This window comes from Dunckerocampus dactyliophorus, chromosome 5 (genome assembly GCF_027744805.1).
Source record: "Dunckerocampus dactyliophorus isolate RoL2022-P2 chromosome 5, RoL_Ddac_1.1, whole genome shotgun sequence".
NCBI classification, from domain to species: Eukaryota; Metazoa; Chordata; class Actinopteri; order Syngnathiformes; family Syngnathidae; genus Dunckerocampus; species Dunckerocampus dactyliophorus.
In genome coordinates this window covers 14966280-14983507 of record NC_072823.1, presented here as the reverse complement: position 1 = coordinate 14983507, position 17228 = coordinate 14966280, and the positions used below count along the sequence as shown (strand labels likewise).

At 40.5% G+C, this 17228-nt stretch overlaps 1 protein-coding gene across 7 annotated transcripts in view; it reads right to left on the bottom strand.

Moving 5' to 3' along the window:
- Positions 1–17228, bottom strand: part of megf11 (multiple EGF-like-domains 11) — a 130546-nt gene that overhangs the window by 30782 nt on the left and 82536 nt on the right. For all 7 annotated transcript variants that reach the window (XM_054776593.1, XM_054776595.1, XM_054776598.1 and 4 more), the window contains 3 exons: positions 15272–15484; positions 14788–14962; positions 9130–9250 (listed from right to left, as the gene is read on the bottom strand). In XM_054776593.1, coding sequence (XP_054632568.1) covers positions 9130–9250; positions 14788–14962; positions 15272–15484 — 509 coding nt within the window. The remainder of the gene's footprint in view (positions 1–9129; positions 9251–14787; positions 14963–15271; positions 15485–17228) is intronic.

Below are 17228 nucleotides of genomic sequence, written 5' to 3'. Positions count from 1 at the left end.
GTGTTCTCCGCTGTTAATAAAGCCATTAAAGTGCATCGGCGACGTGAGTCTCTCCTTCCCCACAACAAGCGGCATTACAGTATTGACCAGTGCACACCAGGAAATAAACGGTGTCATTTCTTACAGGCATTGGCTGGACAGCTATGTAGTGGGGCTTGTTTAACCTTTGCCTTGTGGGCAAGCAGGAAGGAGAGACGATGTTGATAGATGTGTGTGTGTTCTGAGCTGCTGTCTGGTGGCCGCGTTCAATAAATAAAGTTGGCAGAAAAAACAGGAGAAGTTTCCTTCTTTGCTTCGGAGCTGAATAACACTGACAAGTTAACAGACTAGTAGCGAATGGAAAAGAAGACGGCTTTTTTTGTGTCGAATACAGAAGATGAGGACTTTGATGGATTTGTGGATGAGGATTGATGAAAAATAACGTGAGTACATTCTAAAATACTTCAATTAAGTACAACCAAACTCAGTTTTGCTCCCGCTGCCGCATGCATGCTAGCCTATGTTTTTTTTTTATTGTAGCGTCGCTGGGAGCACGTCCTGTTCCCAGCCTACTTTGCGGTAATGTTTTGGTGCAAATGCTCTTAAAGTTACATGTTTGACCAGGAAATAGCAAGCTCAAAAGAAGATGATTTTTTATGTGGAACAACTGACAGTTTGTGTGGATCCTGTGAATGATTGTGACTGAGCTAGGACTCAGTAATTAAAGTCTACACACGACGGCTTCATTGATTGAAAAACAAAACTTTTTTGTGCATGAAGCTTCTACTTGAGTCGGTAATTTGGCCGCTATATGCGGTCAGATATTGACTAAGGGAGACAAAATGGGTGGCCGCTGGCCGCGTTGGACAGGTGACTGCTATACGCAGGGTCTATAACATGTAAATTTGCTGCGGGGGATTTTTCAGTGGCTGCTATAGGCAGGTGGCCGTTCTATAAAGGTGGCCGCTAAGACAGGTTTGACTGTACTGTGCTGTGCAATTACAGGCCAGAACATTAGGTACACCTGCAAAGTTATTAGTGCTGTGTTTTGACGGCCCATGTAGGAGTGGTATAAATGTATCTTCACTTACAGTATTTTGATCAACAGCATTATACACTTAACATTTTTGTCACTGTTATGTAGCAACAAAAAATAACCCAAACAAAAATATTATATTATGAACGTATACACTAACAACACAACACAAACTCCACTCGAAAAAAACAAACAAAAAATGATCTGTGTTTAACAAAACTGTGAAAATGAAAATCGACAGTAAAGTCGACATTTAAGTGTGATGCTGCTGATTGCATTGTGTATCATTGCATCGTCTATACAGTAGGTACACCTCAGTGAAGTGCGGTGAGGTTCATGGCTGGTGAGAAACTGACTCCTGAGTTTTTTTTAATGGTAATACAGTTCATTAAGAAACTAATTCATTTTGATTACAAAAATCAAATTGTTGTCAGATAATTCTTAGTTCTATTCATTTATTTCTTTTATTAACTGAAAAACATTTGTGTTCTTACCTTTTATCTGTATATGATGTTTGTACACCCTCCTTCTCCAGGAAAAGTTCTGATACTTTGTTGTACTCGCTTTTGACTTGTTTGTAAATTGCTGGCACTGCTGTTTGTGCATTTCAATGAAGTAAAAAAAAAAAAAGGCTGGCTTTTCATCTATGCAAGGATGCATGGCTGTGACAAGCACATTGCAGCTCACGCACACCTGACCCCTTCAGGATGCATCGGTACTGCAAGTGTTCGATTAGCAAGAATGATGATGTCACATTTACATTAAAGACATTACACAGGCTGTAGAAAGCCATGATTTATAATAAATGTTTTTGCAACATTATATTATTGGCCGTATGCTGACAAACAGAAACTGACAGGTGCCATGATCCAGTATCCACTCCGACAGTGGGCGGGGCTTGCGCACTAAACCGAGAAGCTCACGGTGTCCTCACCTTCGGTTTTGATCAGGAAATGTGCAAATTCAAGAAAATGTTAAAACAATTGGGGTCATAAGGAAAATACATTTATAATTACATTTATAATACAGTTCCACAAATAGTAATATTTATTTTATCTTATTATTCGTTTAAAAAAAATATTTTTTCATCATTACAAGTGGGGTTCGGCCTCACCTGCCTCCCCTGACCGCACCTTAATTTAATAATGTTTGTAATATATTGTGGACCTCAAAGTACCGGTAAATATATGGACACAAATGCAACTTTCTACCCTCCAGCAGGGGGCAGCATATAATGAAATAAAACGAGACAAACTCAACTTCTAGCCATTCATTCTATCAATTTAAAACAAATGCAATCATTGCCACATTTGCCAATATTCACCTGCATGGTGAATAACAATCCATCAACACATTGTTAAAGGAGAGGAGTTAAAAAAAATTGGACCAACAGAGTCAGAAACAAACCCTTGCGTGCTGGATAATGAGGACGACAAAACTCTGATAGAAAGAAAAAGTTGAAAACAAGTTATGTAACAAGAAAATGATCAAATAAGTTCTCTGAAAGTCTTGCTTTCGCGACAACTCTGTCTGCCTCAAATCTGATTTACTTGCTCAGATTCCCTCAACATGCAGCAAGATGCATGGAGCGAGACGAAATGGACAATTTGGAGAGGCGTCTGAAACACCTGCCAGCTCCCCCCAGGGGGAAGCGTCCTCTCTCCTCTGCTGTGCATAATTTTGTACTCTATTGACTGCTGCAGATATGTGGACCATGACATCTTGAGGTCTATTGATGATTCCGTCATATCGAGCCTGTTAAACAGTGAGGAAAGTACCCTCTTGTTGACTCAATCATTCTTCACACTGACTGTGTCAAAGCTTAACAACAAGCATTGATTCCTTCCTCTCTCTTGCCAGGATGGTGATGAATGGCCGTGAACACTCACATTTGAGTACACGGGGCAATAAACTGACAGTGTCACTACAAGAAGAGCCATCAGCATCTTTTTATCTCAGGAAACTCTCAAAGTTGGGGGATGACAGGGCCCTGGCGACAATGTTTTATTGACCTTTTATTGAATCTCTTCTTACTGTTTTTTTTTTTTTACCTGCTGGTATCAGTATAAAAGCCAAACATAAAGATGTCCTAAAGCACTAGTCAACGGCAGAATGAGTCAGCAGAATCTTTATACTAAACGTTTACTGTAAAAAGCACAGTGGAATACAACCCACCCAACAGCAAAAGTCAAATGCTTTTACGTTTGTCCAAGCTGGTCCTTTAATCACACATTTTTCCTCACCAGAAACTTTCCATATATCCATCCACCCATCCATTTTCTATACCTTCTATACAAGGTCACATTTTTTGGACTGCAAACACAATTAATGTGCCCGAGCAGATGCCAGTGTTAATGTAAACAGCATTGGGCTGCTTTGTATTTCACAACCAACAAGTTTAGTGTCAATTTTGTCGACATTTTGAACCACAAAGCTCAAAATGTGTTGTTATGCTGCCTGCCGACTGATATTACCTGATAAGTGAATTTCCGTGGAGTATTCCTTATGTATAAATCTAAATTTTCATGGTTACAGCATATAAAACCTGTTTACGACCTTCTAAATACATTTTTTTAACATTACTAGAGCCCTCTAGACATTAACATCAACATCAACATCAACACTCCCTTAGACACTTGTATTACCCACTCTAGTAGAGTAAATAAGCCATTTAAGATAAATAAAATAGAGTGAAGCCAAGAAATCCGAACCGCGAGTACCCTTAAAAATTCTAGCGATGCCTATAAAATGCCTCTAGATGGCAGTATTGCTTTCTCTCAGGCGTCTCCTTTTATTTTGGTTTTATTTAGTTTCATCATAGATAGGTTAACTTCCCTTTATAATAGTATGACAGTAAACAAAATAACATTGGCTACAAGGCTCCAGACTGACACATGGTGACGCATTTTGTGGCTAAAATTTGAGACATCAATTTTTCATCTACTCGCACATGTGTGACCAGATAAAAGTATGTGCCCCATATTGAGTTGGCAATGGACGCATTTTCTCCCTTATTACCGTGAGAATGAAAAATAGTCTGTAAAATGTGGAGTCCATTGACGACAGCTTGTCACAGGCTAAGCCTATCGATGCCAGCGTGTGTGATCGCTCACCTTTCAATCTTATTACCGTTCAACTTTTCTGGCATCCTTGGTCACAAGATCTTGTGAGATTATAACGTGACAAGATTTCCCGTTGAGGAAAAAAATGTGTCGTGGACATTAGGCCTGGGACGATAATAAATTAATTAACTCACAATAAATGAAAATAAACTCGATAATATTGCCTGCCTCAATATATTGCCATGTGCATGTGTGTCTGTTTTCCTCGTCTCTCTCCTCCAAACAAGCAGGAAGAGAGTTCACTCTAGGGATTGCTTTCACCACCTTCTCTTTTGTTCCATAGAACAATGGCATGAACGGAGGGCGCCCTTTTGTCAGTCATAGAGTCTCTTTGTCTCATTGGGTGGGAGGTGGGGCTGCTAGCACACACACAAAGTTTGTAACGGAGTACAAATTAAATTAGTAGATTGCAATTTATTGTCATATATTTTTTATATTTTTTCACTGTACCTTTACCTAAAAAAATAAAGTTAAAATCTCGTCTCGTTCTTGACATTTTGTCTTTAAAATAATCAAGCAATGCGGTTAGTTCGGAGCTCGTTTTTGTCCCACGGGGAAACTACAAATGGCTATCAGGTTCATGGGGTACGTGCTAACATACTTTTTTAAAGTGTTTTTAAAGTTGCTCTTTTGTTATCATTATAATAATTACGTTGTGTTGTGTGTCGAAGTTATTTAACATAAACACGTAGTGTATCCAGCCTTATGATCTATCACAGGGGTCTGCAACAGGTAGCTTGTCAGGTAGCACTTACTTGCTACTATTGAGTAGTTCACCAAAGCGCTCATAAACCTGGACACTGAATGTATACTGTTTTATACTGTCCAGTTTAAGCAGGACAGATTTTGATAAGAAAAATATTTAAATTGTGATTTTATTCTGTTAATTGTGTTATTTTGAACTACAAAATATATTACTGAACAACAACTCCCAAGTATTAGTATTACTATAAAACAGGCATGAAATTAAATTCAGGTTTGTGTCAAATAGTACAAAATTAGCTTCACACAATTAAAGTTAAAAAAAACAAAAACTGTCCGGTTTCCGATGTGCGTGAGAGCAGAGGGCGAATGGCCACTGTGATTGGCTTATGTGTGAAAAGCGAGCGGTATTGGAGTTATAATGTATATGATGCCAACAAAGAGGCCTTCCAGATGCCAGGGACAGAAACCTGATGGTTAGAAAGACATCTGCCACTTATGTAAAACTAAGACATGAATAACATCAAATTAAAAGTATAAAATGAATGCCGACCCACCATCCACCAGTTCAGGTTCCAGCCAAGTTTTTCCAGAAAGATGATTACATCGCTGTTTGATGTGTGTGGGAAAAGGCAGTGCGCTAGCATGAATTAAGACAAATGTGCACATTAGCACTCAATAAGTCATCAAAACTTACCTTTATGCATTCCCCCATTGTATCAGCAAACCAAATGACCAAATATGAGGTGAAAGAAAAATGGTAAAAATACAGTAGTAGTCTATCTGTGCGGCATGAGATAAAGTTAGCACACGGACAATGGACATGCGTCAAGTGAGACGGATGTAACAAAGAGAATCCGGCCACTTTTCAAAATAAAACATTAAAACAAAATGAAATAATGGATATTATTTTTTCTTTCTGTGCGGCCCGGTGCCAAATTGATCTATCTATCTATCTATCTATCTATCTATCTATCTATCTATCTATCTATCTATCTATCTATCTATCTATCTATCTATCTATCTATCTATCTATCTCTATTCTGTCCTTATTTTTTCATTTAAAAAATAGAGACAGAACATAGGGTGAGATCAGCAAGGGGGATTGATGGGAAGGAAGAGAGGAAGGTTTAAAAAAAAAAACAACAACCCTGTTCAGAACGAGATTTACTTCTTGTCCTCATCGCGGTTATAAGGGCTCCTCTCATGTGTCCTCCTGCAACATCCAACATGCTCTCTTCACCTATAACTGCCAACCTATGCATGATCCCATCACCATAACAAGACTCAGATCAGGTCAGAAGCCTGGGCTAGAACTTGGCTCTCAACGCAAAGAGTACATCTTACACCCTCCGGGGAACAGAAACACAAACCCTCGCCTACACCACTGATGAGAATGACAAGGAATTCACATTCCTTGGAGTCCTCATTAGATATAACCTGTCATATAGGCCACACGGCAAAGGTCTGCAGAAGCTTCACATCTCTGAAGAGTGCCTGAAGAAAAGTAAAAATCCTTCTACAGACGCTTGTCACTTTCCACACCCACATCATTGCTGCATTATAGCATGTACTGCATCACTGTTGCATCTCTAGTCACCAGGAGGCTCGCATCTGACACAGACATGTGTTCTGTTAAAGTGCTCATGACACCAAAAAAAGTTTGAAAAAAACAATAACAAAATGAAAGAACTCACAAAAAAAATGTCTTTGTCATACTGCTGTAATAGATAAATAAACAACTATGAAATAGGAGTGAAATGAAGTGATGGTTTTGAAACAATTTTGACAAACCCCGCCTCAGTGAGTTTTCTGAACCGACACCATCTTGGTTTCTGACGTCACGGTCTGACTACGTTCTAGGAACCAGATTTAAACAAATGCAGCCATGAACAGCAAATCCAAGAAAGTGACATATTCACAACAATAACACAATAATAACATTCACTGATATTGCGTTGTGATAACTATGATGTGACACACGCAAAAAAAAAAAATGGCCACAAGTATGTTTTGTACACATACTGTCAGTATGTGACACTGCAAAGTGAAAAGTGAAACACCAGCTAGCCCTGGAATTAAACCCAAAGATATTATTTTATGATGCACAGCCATGAACGCACGCGAAAAAAGAGACATATTCACAACAATAATAACATTCACTAACATTGTATTGTGATGAGTATGATATGTTTTACTGGCAGAGACAACTACAACAGGTAGCACATTAGCCACCTACTGCAGCTAGCGTGTCACTTAGACATTAGCACTGCATTAGCACCTGCACTAGTGGCTACTATAGAGCATATTAGCAGGAAAAATGTGTATTGAATGTAAATTTCCATCTGTCCCACAAAGTTTGCTAGTGACGTCAGATCTGGACAGTCTCACCTGCAACTTCTGCTGCACTACAACACCCATCCATCCATGGGTGAGAGGCGGGGTACACCCTGGACTGGTCGCCAGCCAATCGCAGGGCACATATAGACAAACAATCATTCACACTCACATTCATACCTATGGACAATTTAGAGTCGCCAATTAACCTAACATGCATGTTTTTGGAATGTGGGAGGAAACCGGAGTACCCGGAGAAAACCCACACACGCATGCGGAGAACATGCAAACTCCACCCAGAGATGCCCAACGGAGATTCATAACCCAGATCTTCCCGACCTCCTGACTGTGTGGCCAACATGCTAACCACCAGGCCACCGTGCGGCCCGCACTACAACACATCCTCTGATATTATGCTCCACTTCTCTGTGAATTTCTGTTGTTTGTTATATACTGTAGTTTTTTTTTTATATTATGCCTGCTTGTTGTGTTGAAGGCTTTTGTTGGAACACTCGAGGCATAGTAAGCTTGGTCACATTTCTAAATGACACCATTCGCCTTGTCAGATGATCGTCAAACTTTGTGAGACAAATGTTACAATACTGCCCCATAGATGGAAATAAAAAGTCAAACACCCACAAGACGTTCGACCACAGAAAAGCGTGCCGAGGTGGCAGTAAGCCAATCTACAATTCACCCATTAATATGTTCCATAGTAGGCATAGTCCTGGCGGCTAATGCAGTGCTAATTTCTATCTGGCTTGGCTATGAGGCTAATGTGCTATCAGTTGTAGCGTGTAACAATAAATCCTAAGGGTCGTCTTTGATTGCAGTGTCTCTACAAATCTTAGAATAATAATATGGGTTTTCATGCCAAATTGCTTGCTAAACAACAATCGTTGTCTATCGTCTTCAGCTCTGAGCAGTGTGCAATTACAAAGCTTATAACTGAATGCTATTATTGTTGTGAATGTCACTTTCTTCACGTGCGTTCATGGCTGTGCTTGTTTGCGCCTGATTCGAGTCACACCTGTTTTCTATCAATCATCAACACCCTACTTAGCCTGTCTGTGCACAGGTAGGTAGGCCCAGGTAGTTGCTATCCATGGTGCTAAACTGATTGTGATTTTGTGTTGTTTCATTATTAATGACCAAGTAGCCTAATGTTTTTGTTGTTCTCTCTCCCTGCCTGATGAAGCCAGCAAGAAAACATAATATGCAAAAAGCAGAGATACAATTCTGCAGCCACAATACCAGATCCCCTCAACTCCCTGGCTGAGCTTCGAAATTCTGTCCATAAAAGTAATGAACAGAATTGGTGACAAAGGGCAGCCCTGGCAAAGTCTAAACCTCACTGGAAACGAGTCCAACTTATTGCTGGCAATGCGGACCAAGCTCTGATACCGTTCATACAGGGAGTCAACCACCTGAATTAGGTGGTCCGGTACCCCATACTCCTGGAGTACTACCCATAAGATTCCTCAAGGAACACGGTCAAATGCTTTCTCCTAGTCCATAAAAAAACATGTGGACTGGTTGGGCAAACTCCCATGCACCCTCAAGGACCCTGGTGAGGGTGTACAGTTGGTCCACAGTTCCATGGCCAGGACAAAAATCACACTGCTCCTCCCGAATCCGAGATTCACCTATCCGGCGGATCCTCCTCTCCAGAATCCCTGAATAGACCCGACCAGGAAACTACCCTCTCGTTCACCGGGTTAAATTCCAACGTACCTACTGCTTGTTGGCAGCCATGTTTTTCAACCAATCTTGCTGAAATTTTACACATGTGTTTGTCAGTCTCCTAAAGGCGTGAAACAAATTTTGTAGTGATTTGGCTAAACACCTGAAGGTTACAGCAGGTGTGATATAAAATCTAAAGCTAAATATAATAGAAACTGTACCTTCACCGTGTGATATTCATAATAGTCAGAGTCTAAAGAAATTGAATACCTTCCCTGCAGATGCAGGATCCATCGACAGGTGAGCAGGAGGCGTGATTGTGGCAGGAGCAGGTGGACATGCAGCTTGGTCCATACAAACCAGGAGGACACTCTGTGGCACAGTCTTCACCCTGAGGAGGAAAGATTATAAAGTCACGTTGAGCGGAGGGGGAACTAGTCCTCATAGAAATAAAAATCGTCTCTGGCTGACAAATAAAAATAAATGAGATGAGAATTACAGCTGGTGCAGGGCTAGAAAAGAGAATATACTGGTTTGACCTAAACCATCACTACAACCTTAAAGTTCAACATTGCATTAAATGTTGAACATGAATCTAATCTCGACTGCGCAATATAATATTTTGATACGGCTCTTGTATTGGATGTCAGTAGATGTACCTAATGTTGTGGCCAGTGAGTGTATATAAAATAAAGAAGACAAAAACTAGAGGATTTCTCGCACTGTGCATCAAATATGTGTCATATTGTTCTGGCTAATGTTGAATGAAGCTTGTTTGGTATAAAGTAAGCTGTATGCAATGAGTCTTAATTACTTGTATTTGTGATATTCATTTTTTTTTCTAACATTTTTATGCCTATTATCATTATATTTCTTTTAGTAATTTTATTTAGAAACTCATTGGATGAGTACATTTTTAAGTGCTTAATGCAAAGAGTCAGTTTAACTCATTACAGGACAGACCCTAAGTTACTTGAAAATTGTCTTTTATAAATGATAATTTATCATAAATTATTACAATTAATGTTGAAAAACATCTAATTTTTATATAAAAATAACAAAAATAATCATATATAAACAAAATAGATTTTACAGTATGCCACATAATGTGTATTATTTTCGTCTTCTTAAGCCAAAATGAATAAAAGCATTGTTTTACCGGTTTTAATGCATTTTGTTCACTTTTAACAGCTAGTATTAATCGCATCCACTGGGATTCTGTTACCATGGAGACCAGGGCTCCCAGGGAACACTGATGGCTTCAAGGGTCATGTCCTTGTACCCTAATTATGACTTCTATTCTCTGGATGGGGTCATGAGCAAAGGCGGATGGGTTGGGTTGGGGTGGGGTGGGCATAGAGCGTTATCACCATACTGTGCATACGGTCCATTGCAGGATGCTTTGAATGTTCTACCTGCTCGCCTGGATCATAATGACTAACACTGGAGGAGAAAAGAGGACTTAATAGAAGCACTGGGTGGGCAGTGAGATGTGCAGGATATCTGAGACAGTCAGCTGCAGACTCTAAATCTCGTATTAATAACAACACCAAAGGGAGGCTGGTAGTCATGCTGGTGCAGCCTTTAAGCCCCTTATCATCACGTCTGGTAAAGGACACGCTGTATTCCCCACCTTGTCCTCTATAACCTGCTGTTATTTGAATTTCTCTGCTTTAAAGGCTGAGTACTGCACCGGTCTCATCCTTCCTTATAAGCTGCAGATCACAGTCTAAGGATTCTCACACACCCCCTCCCTTTGCAAACTCCGCCTTGAGTGACAGGTGACACAATGATTTAGAGTTCCAATTAGGGGCCCATAGGAGTCGCTGGCTCGACCGCTGGGGTACTGCTGGCCGCTCACTGCTCTCATTATCATTTTGAACTCAGTTTAAACACAAGGCAGAAGCTATAGCGGACGCCAAGGACGGAAGGCACATCTTAAAACGTCCCCCCCCTCCCCAGTGCGACACATAAAAGCCCCCGTCTGCCGATGAAATTTTGATCAATCGCCTGCAATAAACCTTTGTTCCACTGTAAATGACAGCTTCAAGACTGCCAACAGTAGCAGTTTTGTTGTGTTTGTTAAGGGCAGGGAGTAGTTCAACTGGTCAAGCCGCCTTTAAATGGCCACACAAAACGTCAGAAGGCCGCGTGGATTTTGCTACTGCTTCCCTCTTCGAGAAACACAGACCTGTGGTTAGTCCGCTCTCTCCGCTCTCAAGAGAGGAATGGCGGCTCCCTCATTAAACGTCTGATTCATATTCCTTTTGAGCCGTCGAAGCATAGAAGTCTGCATGTGGAGAATCATTATTAAAACACAGGGCTGTCAGTCCGCCTGCACGAGAGCAGCAGAACTTTATGCAACGACCCAGCCAGTGGAGGCTACAATCCCGGTTGTCTTCGGCCTGGACTCCTTGGCATTTTTATCCCGAATACCACTGGCTGACACAACATTGATCTGCCTGGTACCCCAGAGATTGGATGCAAATGACACTGATAATTACCAATCAGTCTCGCCCCTTAACAGTTCATCTAACAGCTCCACGAGCAAGTGCACTTTCAAATTCATGCAGCAAGACGGAAAATGAACCCCTGAACCTTTTGATGAGGTTGGAAAGCCCTGAGAGACGGGTAAATCATTTCTTTTCGCCACCAACAAAGGCATGAACTGGAATCCATCGCCGACTCGCTAATGCACACATCATTCACATTCGGCAGTATCAACAGAATGCAGATAAACACAGTGCAGACATTGTTACGTGACTACATATGTAATGCTGGCAGGGACAGTGCCTGAATAGGTTCCAGTCAAAAAATTGCATGTCCAATTACCAGGGTTAAATCAAGCGCATAGGCGATTGGTCGCTCTCACACTTTGCTTGCTTTGCCACCTGACGAGGCTCCAGAACAAAAATGCAGCAGGGAGGCTTAGGCCCATCAGTAGTGTCCCGGGGAAGTGATTTCACTGGCAATCATAGCTGCTACGCCATCATCAAGCACATTTTAAAAGCACCCTGTGTGATAATGATAGGCGCCAAATGACAAAAGGTTACACGCTAACAGGTGGCGTCACAGAGTCTCAAGCTGAGCTTCGGTGTTGTGTGGCATTTTTGTTAAAAGTCTCTCTCGCAAAAGAAAAAAAACACCATTAGTGTTCTAGTCGTCTTTCTACACGCACACACCAATCCTCCATATGTAGTGCGTCTGTTCCCATCCGACTCCTGGCCTCAAGGTCTGTTTAATGGATCTGGCAGACCTCCCCGGCATAGAAGAACAGGTGGAGCAAATTAAGACACAGTCTGCGGAGTCACTCCGTGGCTCAATTCGCCACAGAGGCCCCGCTCGAAGACAAAGGCAATTTCCACTGAAATGTTACATTGGCTGCAATGTACTACCCCCATCTCGGTGGCTCTGTAACTTCAGATTGCAAGACAGAAACACGCGGCTGAGGTTGTTCAAATAATTAGAGAGTTGTACAATGTGAAAATGTGAAAAAGTGAAAAAATATATTGTATGGATTGCATTTTAGCCCACTGTACAGTAAATGTGTTGCCAAGTAAAGGCACAAGGGACACAATTCAAGCGGAGAGTCACTTTGGAGGGAGTTTCTATTGGTGTAAAAGAGCTCATCAATAAAGAGATAATAAAGTGATGGTACATTGTGATGACATACAGTATTTATTACTATAAAATATAAATCATATATTCTCCTTTTTCACCTTTCCTCTTCTTTTGTTGTTTCCTTAGTAATGATTAAAACGAACAAGGGCAAAACAGTTAATCAGCGTTATGAAGAATGCATTTGATATAATTAGAAGCCAACTCTCCATAATTACATCAATGATTCTGCTAAAATAGGATGTCATGATATGGAAATATGCATTTTAATAATTGAGAATTTATTTTCCCACCATAGATTTTATCCTCTCCATGTATGGTAGGTTGTCTAAAGCTTGTCACAGAACTAACATTGCAAATAATCAAGGATAATTAGGGATAACAATTAGGGATTATACAAATATTGGCATAAAAATGACAATAGTTTTTTTCTGCCGATAATGACATCAGAGCGCAAGTGATTTCCAAGTTTTGCCTTTGGATTTTGTATACACCACTCACACCACAGCACAGTTCCCGCCTTCACAATAAGAACACTGCACGTTACATCCTGTAAGACGGCATCTAGCAAAATAAGGGTCTCGGAAAAATTGTAATGAAAGCGTTGATTATGCAAGGAAAAAGTAAGGTCATGTTTGTCTAATAACTTGTTGACACAAAATGTTAAATATAACTATGGCGCTTTTTCTATAACTCCATGCATATTGTAGTAAATGTCTTATTTTTCACAAATAGTGTTTGTGAAATGCATCCAGTGGTATCACAATAAAAGAAGCGTAATGTGTTCATTCATTACACAAGACGTGACCTAATATTAGTTTGAGGGAAGAGCTGCTGCCAGTATTGGTATTGGTTGATATTGGTATCAATAATGAAGTGTGGGACAATAACGGTATGTCTGATTTTGGTCAAAATCAAATTTCAAGGCTCTCTACACATTCTGATAGCATGGGATGTATATGAATATACCTGTACTCATTCATCCAGGTCATTGTATTCTCAAGGCATTGCATCGATCACAACTGGGCTGTTCAGGTTGTCTTAGAACACATTTTGCCTCTCATCATGTCATCAGTTCATGCTCACGATTCAATATTTCAATAGGATGGTGAAGGATCCAAGTATTTACTCATTGTGGTTGAGGGACGCCCCAATCAAGTATGGTTTCAATCTTTTGTGGTGCAAAACAACGGTCGTTAAGTTAAGAGTGGAGTGAGACCTCTGCCTGCCAACGACAGTCATTTGGGTGGACATTGTTAATATTCCATTCATTATTCCATAACAATGGCTGTGTAGTGTTTGATACTTGTTACAGTCTAAATGACTGAATCTTTGAGGCAGGGATGAAAGCACAGCACTGTATGTGGGACATCGGTAGTGTCGTAGACATCCCCCTCTCTTCAGAGATGGTTTCTCAACCTTGACATACATGGCCTCCCTCACTCCTCTTTCAAGCCATCTACTGAATCTTCTCTGTCCTCATGTTTGTCCTCAAATTAGTGCTGTTTATCTTTTTTCTCTTTTGGGTAGCATGAGATGTAAACAGTGATGAAACATGAAAGACAAGCCTGTTCCCATAAGATTTTAATGGGAGCTTGCTTAATGAAATGAACTATAATTAGTAGAAAACCAACATAATTGTGGTTTAACTGAGAAAGCGGAATTATCTCCTCTAAGCACAAGGCCCGATGCTGAGGATAACGTTTTGTTCTGCAGTGGCATGGAAGTTTCATACCAGCATAACTCTTACATTACCCAACTGATTCCCATGAAACTCTTTGGAAGGCTGTGGTATGGGTCAAAGAAGACGTTGTTCAATTTTGGTGGAGATCCAGGCAGAAGATCCAGCTTTTGCACATTCAAAAGGTAGATGTCAACCACTACTTTAAATGCATTACGGACCCGTACAACACTGATCAGCAGGTGTTGTACAAATGACTTTTAAAATATGTAACCACGTATGAATAGTTCAGCCATTGGTTATTTATTGTGTGTACGTGTACGTGCTGCTTTTTTTTCTAGCAAATATTTATTTATATTGTATACAGAGCAATGATTCCATTTTTTATTAAGTATACATTTTCATCATACTTATAGTGCTGAATGTTATATATACTTGTTAATATTGCTGTTGGACAAAAATGCATATTAAACAGTAAACTACCTAAACGGTTGGTATTCCACCAATTATTTCAGATGAAAAGACCATTCGGCCTACATGTAATTAAAAGGAGCTGGCACAGGTACACATAGTAATATTTGTGTGATGCAACAACAACAAAAAAGACGAAAACACTGCAGAATACTCACCATAAAGCCAGGGGCACACATGCAGGCCCCCGTGACAGGGTGACAGTCAGCTCCATTGGAGCAGCTACACGGCAGCATGCATCCCTCCCCAAAGAAGCCAGGCGGGCAGGTCTCATTACAGTAAAGTCCCGTCCATCCTGTTGTGCAGGTGCACTCTCCAGAAAGTGGGTGGCAGCTTGCAGCATAACAAGAAGGAAAGATGGGACGAAAGCACACCACCAGAAATCCATCCATCTATGTGTGTGTGCTTATTTGAGATGTCTCCTTTCTCCTTCACTCTGTGATGACTTACTTCTATGCAGCCAGAATCAAAGCATTAACACGACATTAACTATGAATGCTGAGAAATTATAAATGAAGTGGAGGTCACAATGAAAAGTTAACTGGACGACATGACCGAGAGGTGTTCAGACTTCACAATGAGCGGTGCTTTGGAGCTAAAAACGGGGTGAAACTACTCCTCATCTTGAGGCAGCACACTTACCTCGCCGTGTTGGTGGCATTACAAGGGCAGTACTTGTCACAGATGAGGCCGTAGAGGCCCGGGGGGCAGAATCTTTCTTGGCAATTGGGGCCTTTAAAGCCAGTTTCACACAGGCAGGCTCCATTGATGTGGTGACACTTGGCTCCATTGTGGCACTCGCACTTTTGGTTACATTGTGGGCCGTAGGTGCCCACAGGACAGTCTTCCTGGCACCTGTACACACGGAGGACACAGCCAATCACACCTCTGAAATGAGTCTAACTTCAGATGCTATGCATTTACATGTTAATGATGCATGGTCCAAGATTTGACAAGCATGAATGCACTGCAAATATCTGGAGAAAACTGCTGAGTGTCTGATACCATGTGTCCTGATTTCATTCATTTATCGTTATTTGAAGTTATTGCTTTGTATTTTCCTTATGTCTCTCTCTCAATTTATTTACTCCTATATTCATTTACTTTTATTTTGTTTTCAATTTATTTGTATTTCTTTGTTTATTTGAACACTTTCTTTTTCATTACTGTGTAAGTATATATCTGTTGTTACACGTTCTTTCCTCTCCCTATTTGAAAACAGTAACAGGTGAACATTTAAACACAGGACGTGAACTATTAGTAATTGCCGAGGCATGGAGAAGGATAGGGTTAAACGAGAGCTGTTTCTTTCTACTTCTTTTCAGACATACTGAATTGAGCGAGCGCAAACATGTGATGTTCCTTCATGTAACTTGTTAAGCATGTTCGTAACAAAACCATTACCATTACATGTTTTGATAAGGGATATTGCTACAGTCCTGCATACTGTAATTGCAGGACTAACCACCACTTTTCAGCTTTAGACTCAATTCCAAGCCTGGGTGTCAAATCTACATCATGTTTTGCAATAACATCATTTTACGCACATAAACTACTGATAAATACATGACGTATATGATTTTTTTTCAATATAAAATCTTTTAAAAAGGTACTGCATCACATTGAAAACAATCTCCAATTGGAATTTCTGAACACTGGCTTAGTATCTTCATTCAAACATGGCCCAAAGCAAAGCCCTGCAGTAAGCAAGCTTACTTGAGGGTATCTGCAGGGGTTGTACTTTGTAACCATTATCAGTCCCAAACATGAGTCAGTCTCTCCACATGAAGTGAAGCTAAAAATGATGTTTCTTTAAATGCACTGGCAAAACAATAACAATTCCAGTTGTCTGCACATTTCAAGAGTCAAATTATGCAGTTACAAGTTTCTACAAGTTTCTACATTGTAGTTCCCTACGCTACCGGTCAAAGGTTTTTAGAACACCCCGGTTTTTCCAGTTATTTATTGAAATTCAAAAAAAGCTTGAAATGGTCCAAAGGTAAGTGGTGAAGTGCCAGAGGTTAAAAAAAAATGGGTCAACAATTTAAAGCTGTTCTGCAGAAATGGAGGTTGATCAAGTCTTGGCAGTTGGTGCAGCTAATTCCTACAGGTGTTCCAAGTTCTGGAGGACTTACTACCTACTCCGTCTGCATAAAAGTGTTCGGAACACACTGTGGTACTATACCCTCGTGAACATCAGTTGAACAGTAATTTGTTGCTACAAAAATGGCAAGAAAAAAGGGAATTAACAATGGAAGAGAGACAGACCCTCGCAACACTTGAAAATGTAGGTTTTTCCTCCAGAGAAGTTGCAGTGTTCTAAAACCTTTTACCGGTCGTTAACTGGCTTAAGTATATGAGAGAGGCCTCATCATGGGTATATACTGCATATACAGTACAGTATGATTGTGCTACTTGCAGTGGGAGGTGCAACAAGAGCTTATTCCATGCAGGTTAATTCACCTGCCTCTGATAAAATGAATGAGAGCAATTTTGCAAAAATAATAAGGTAAAGTAAAGCTCTTGTCAAGGATTCCATCCATGAGGCGATTGCCTGAGCTGATGTAATAAAGCCAAGCTGCTCTGGCAGGCACGGGGA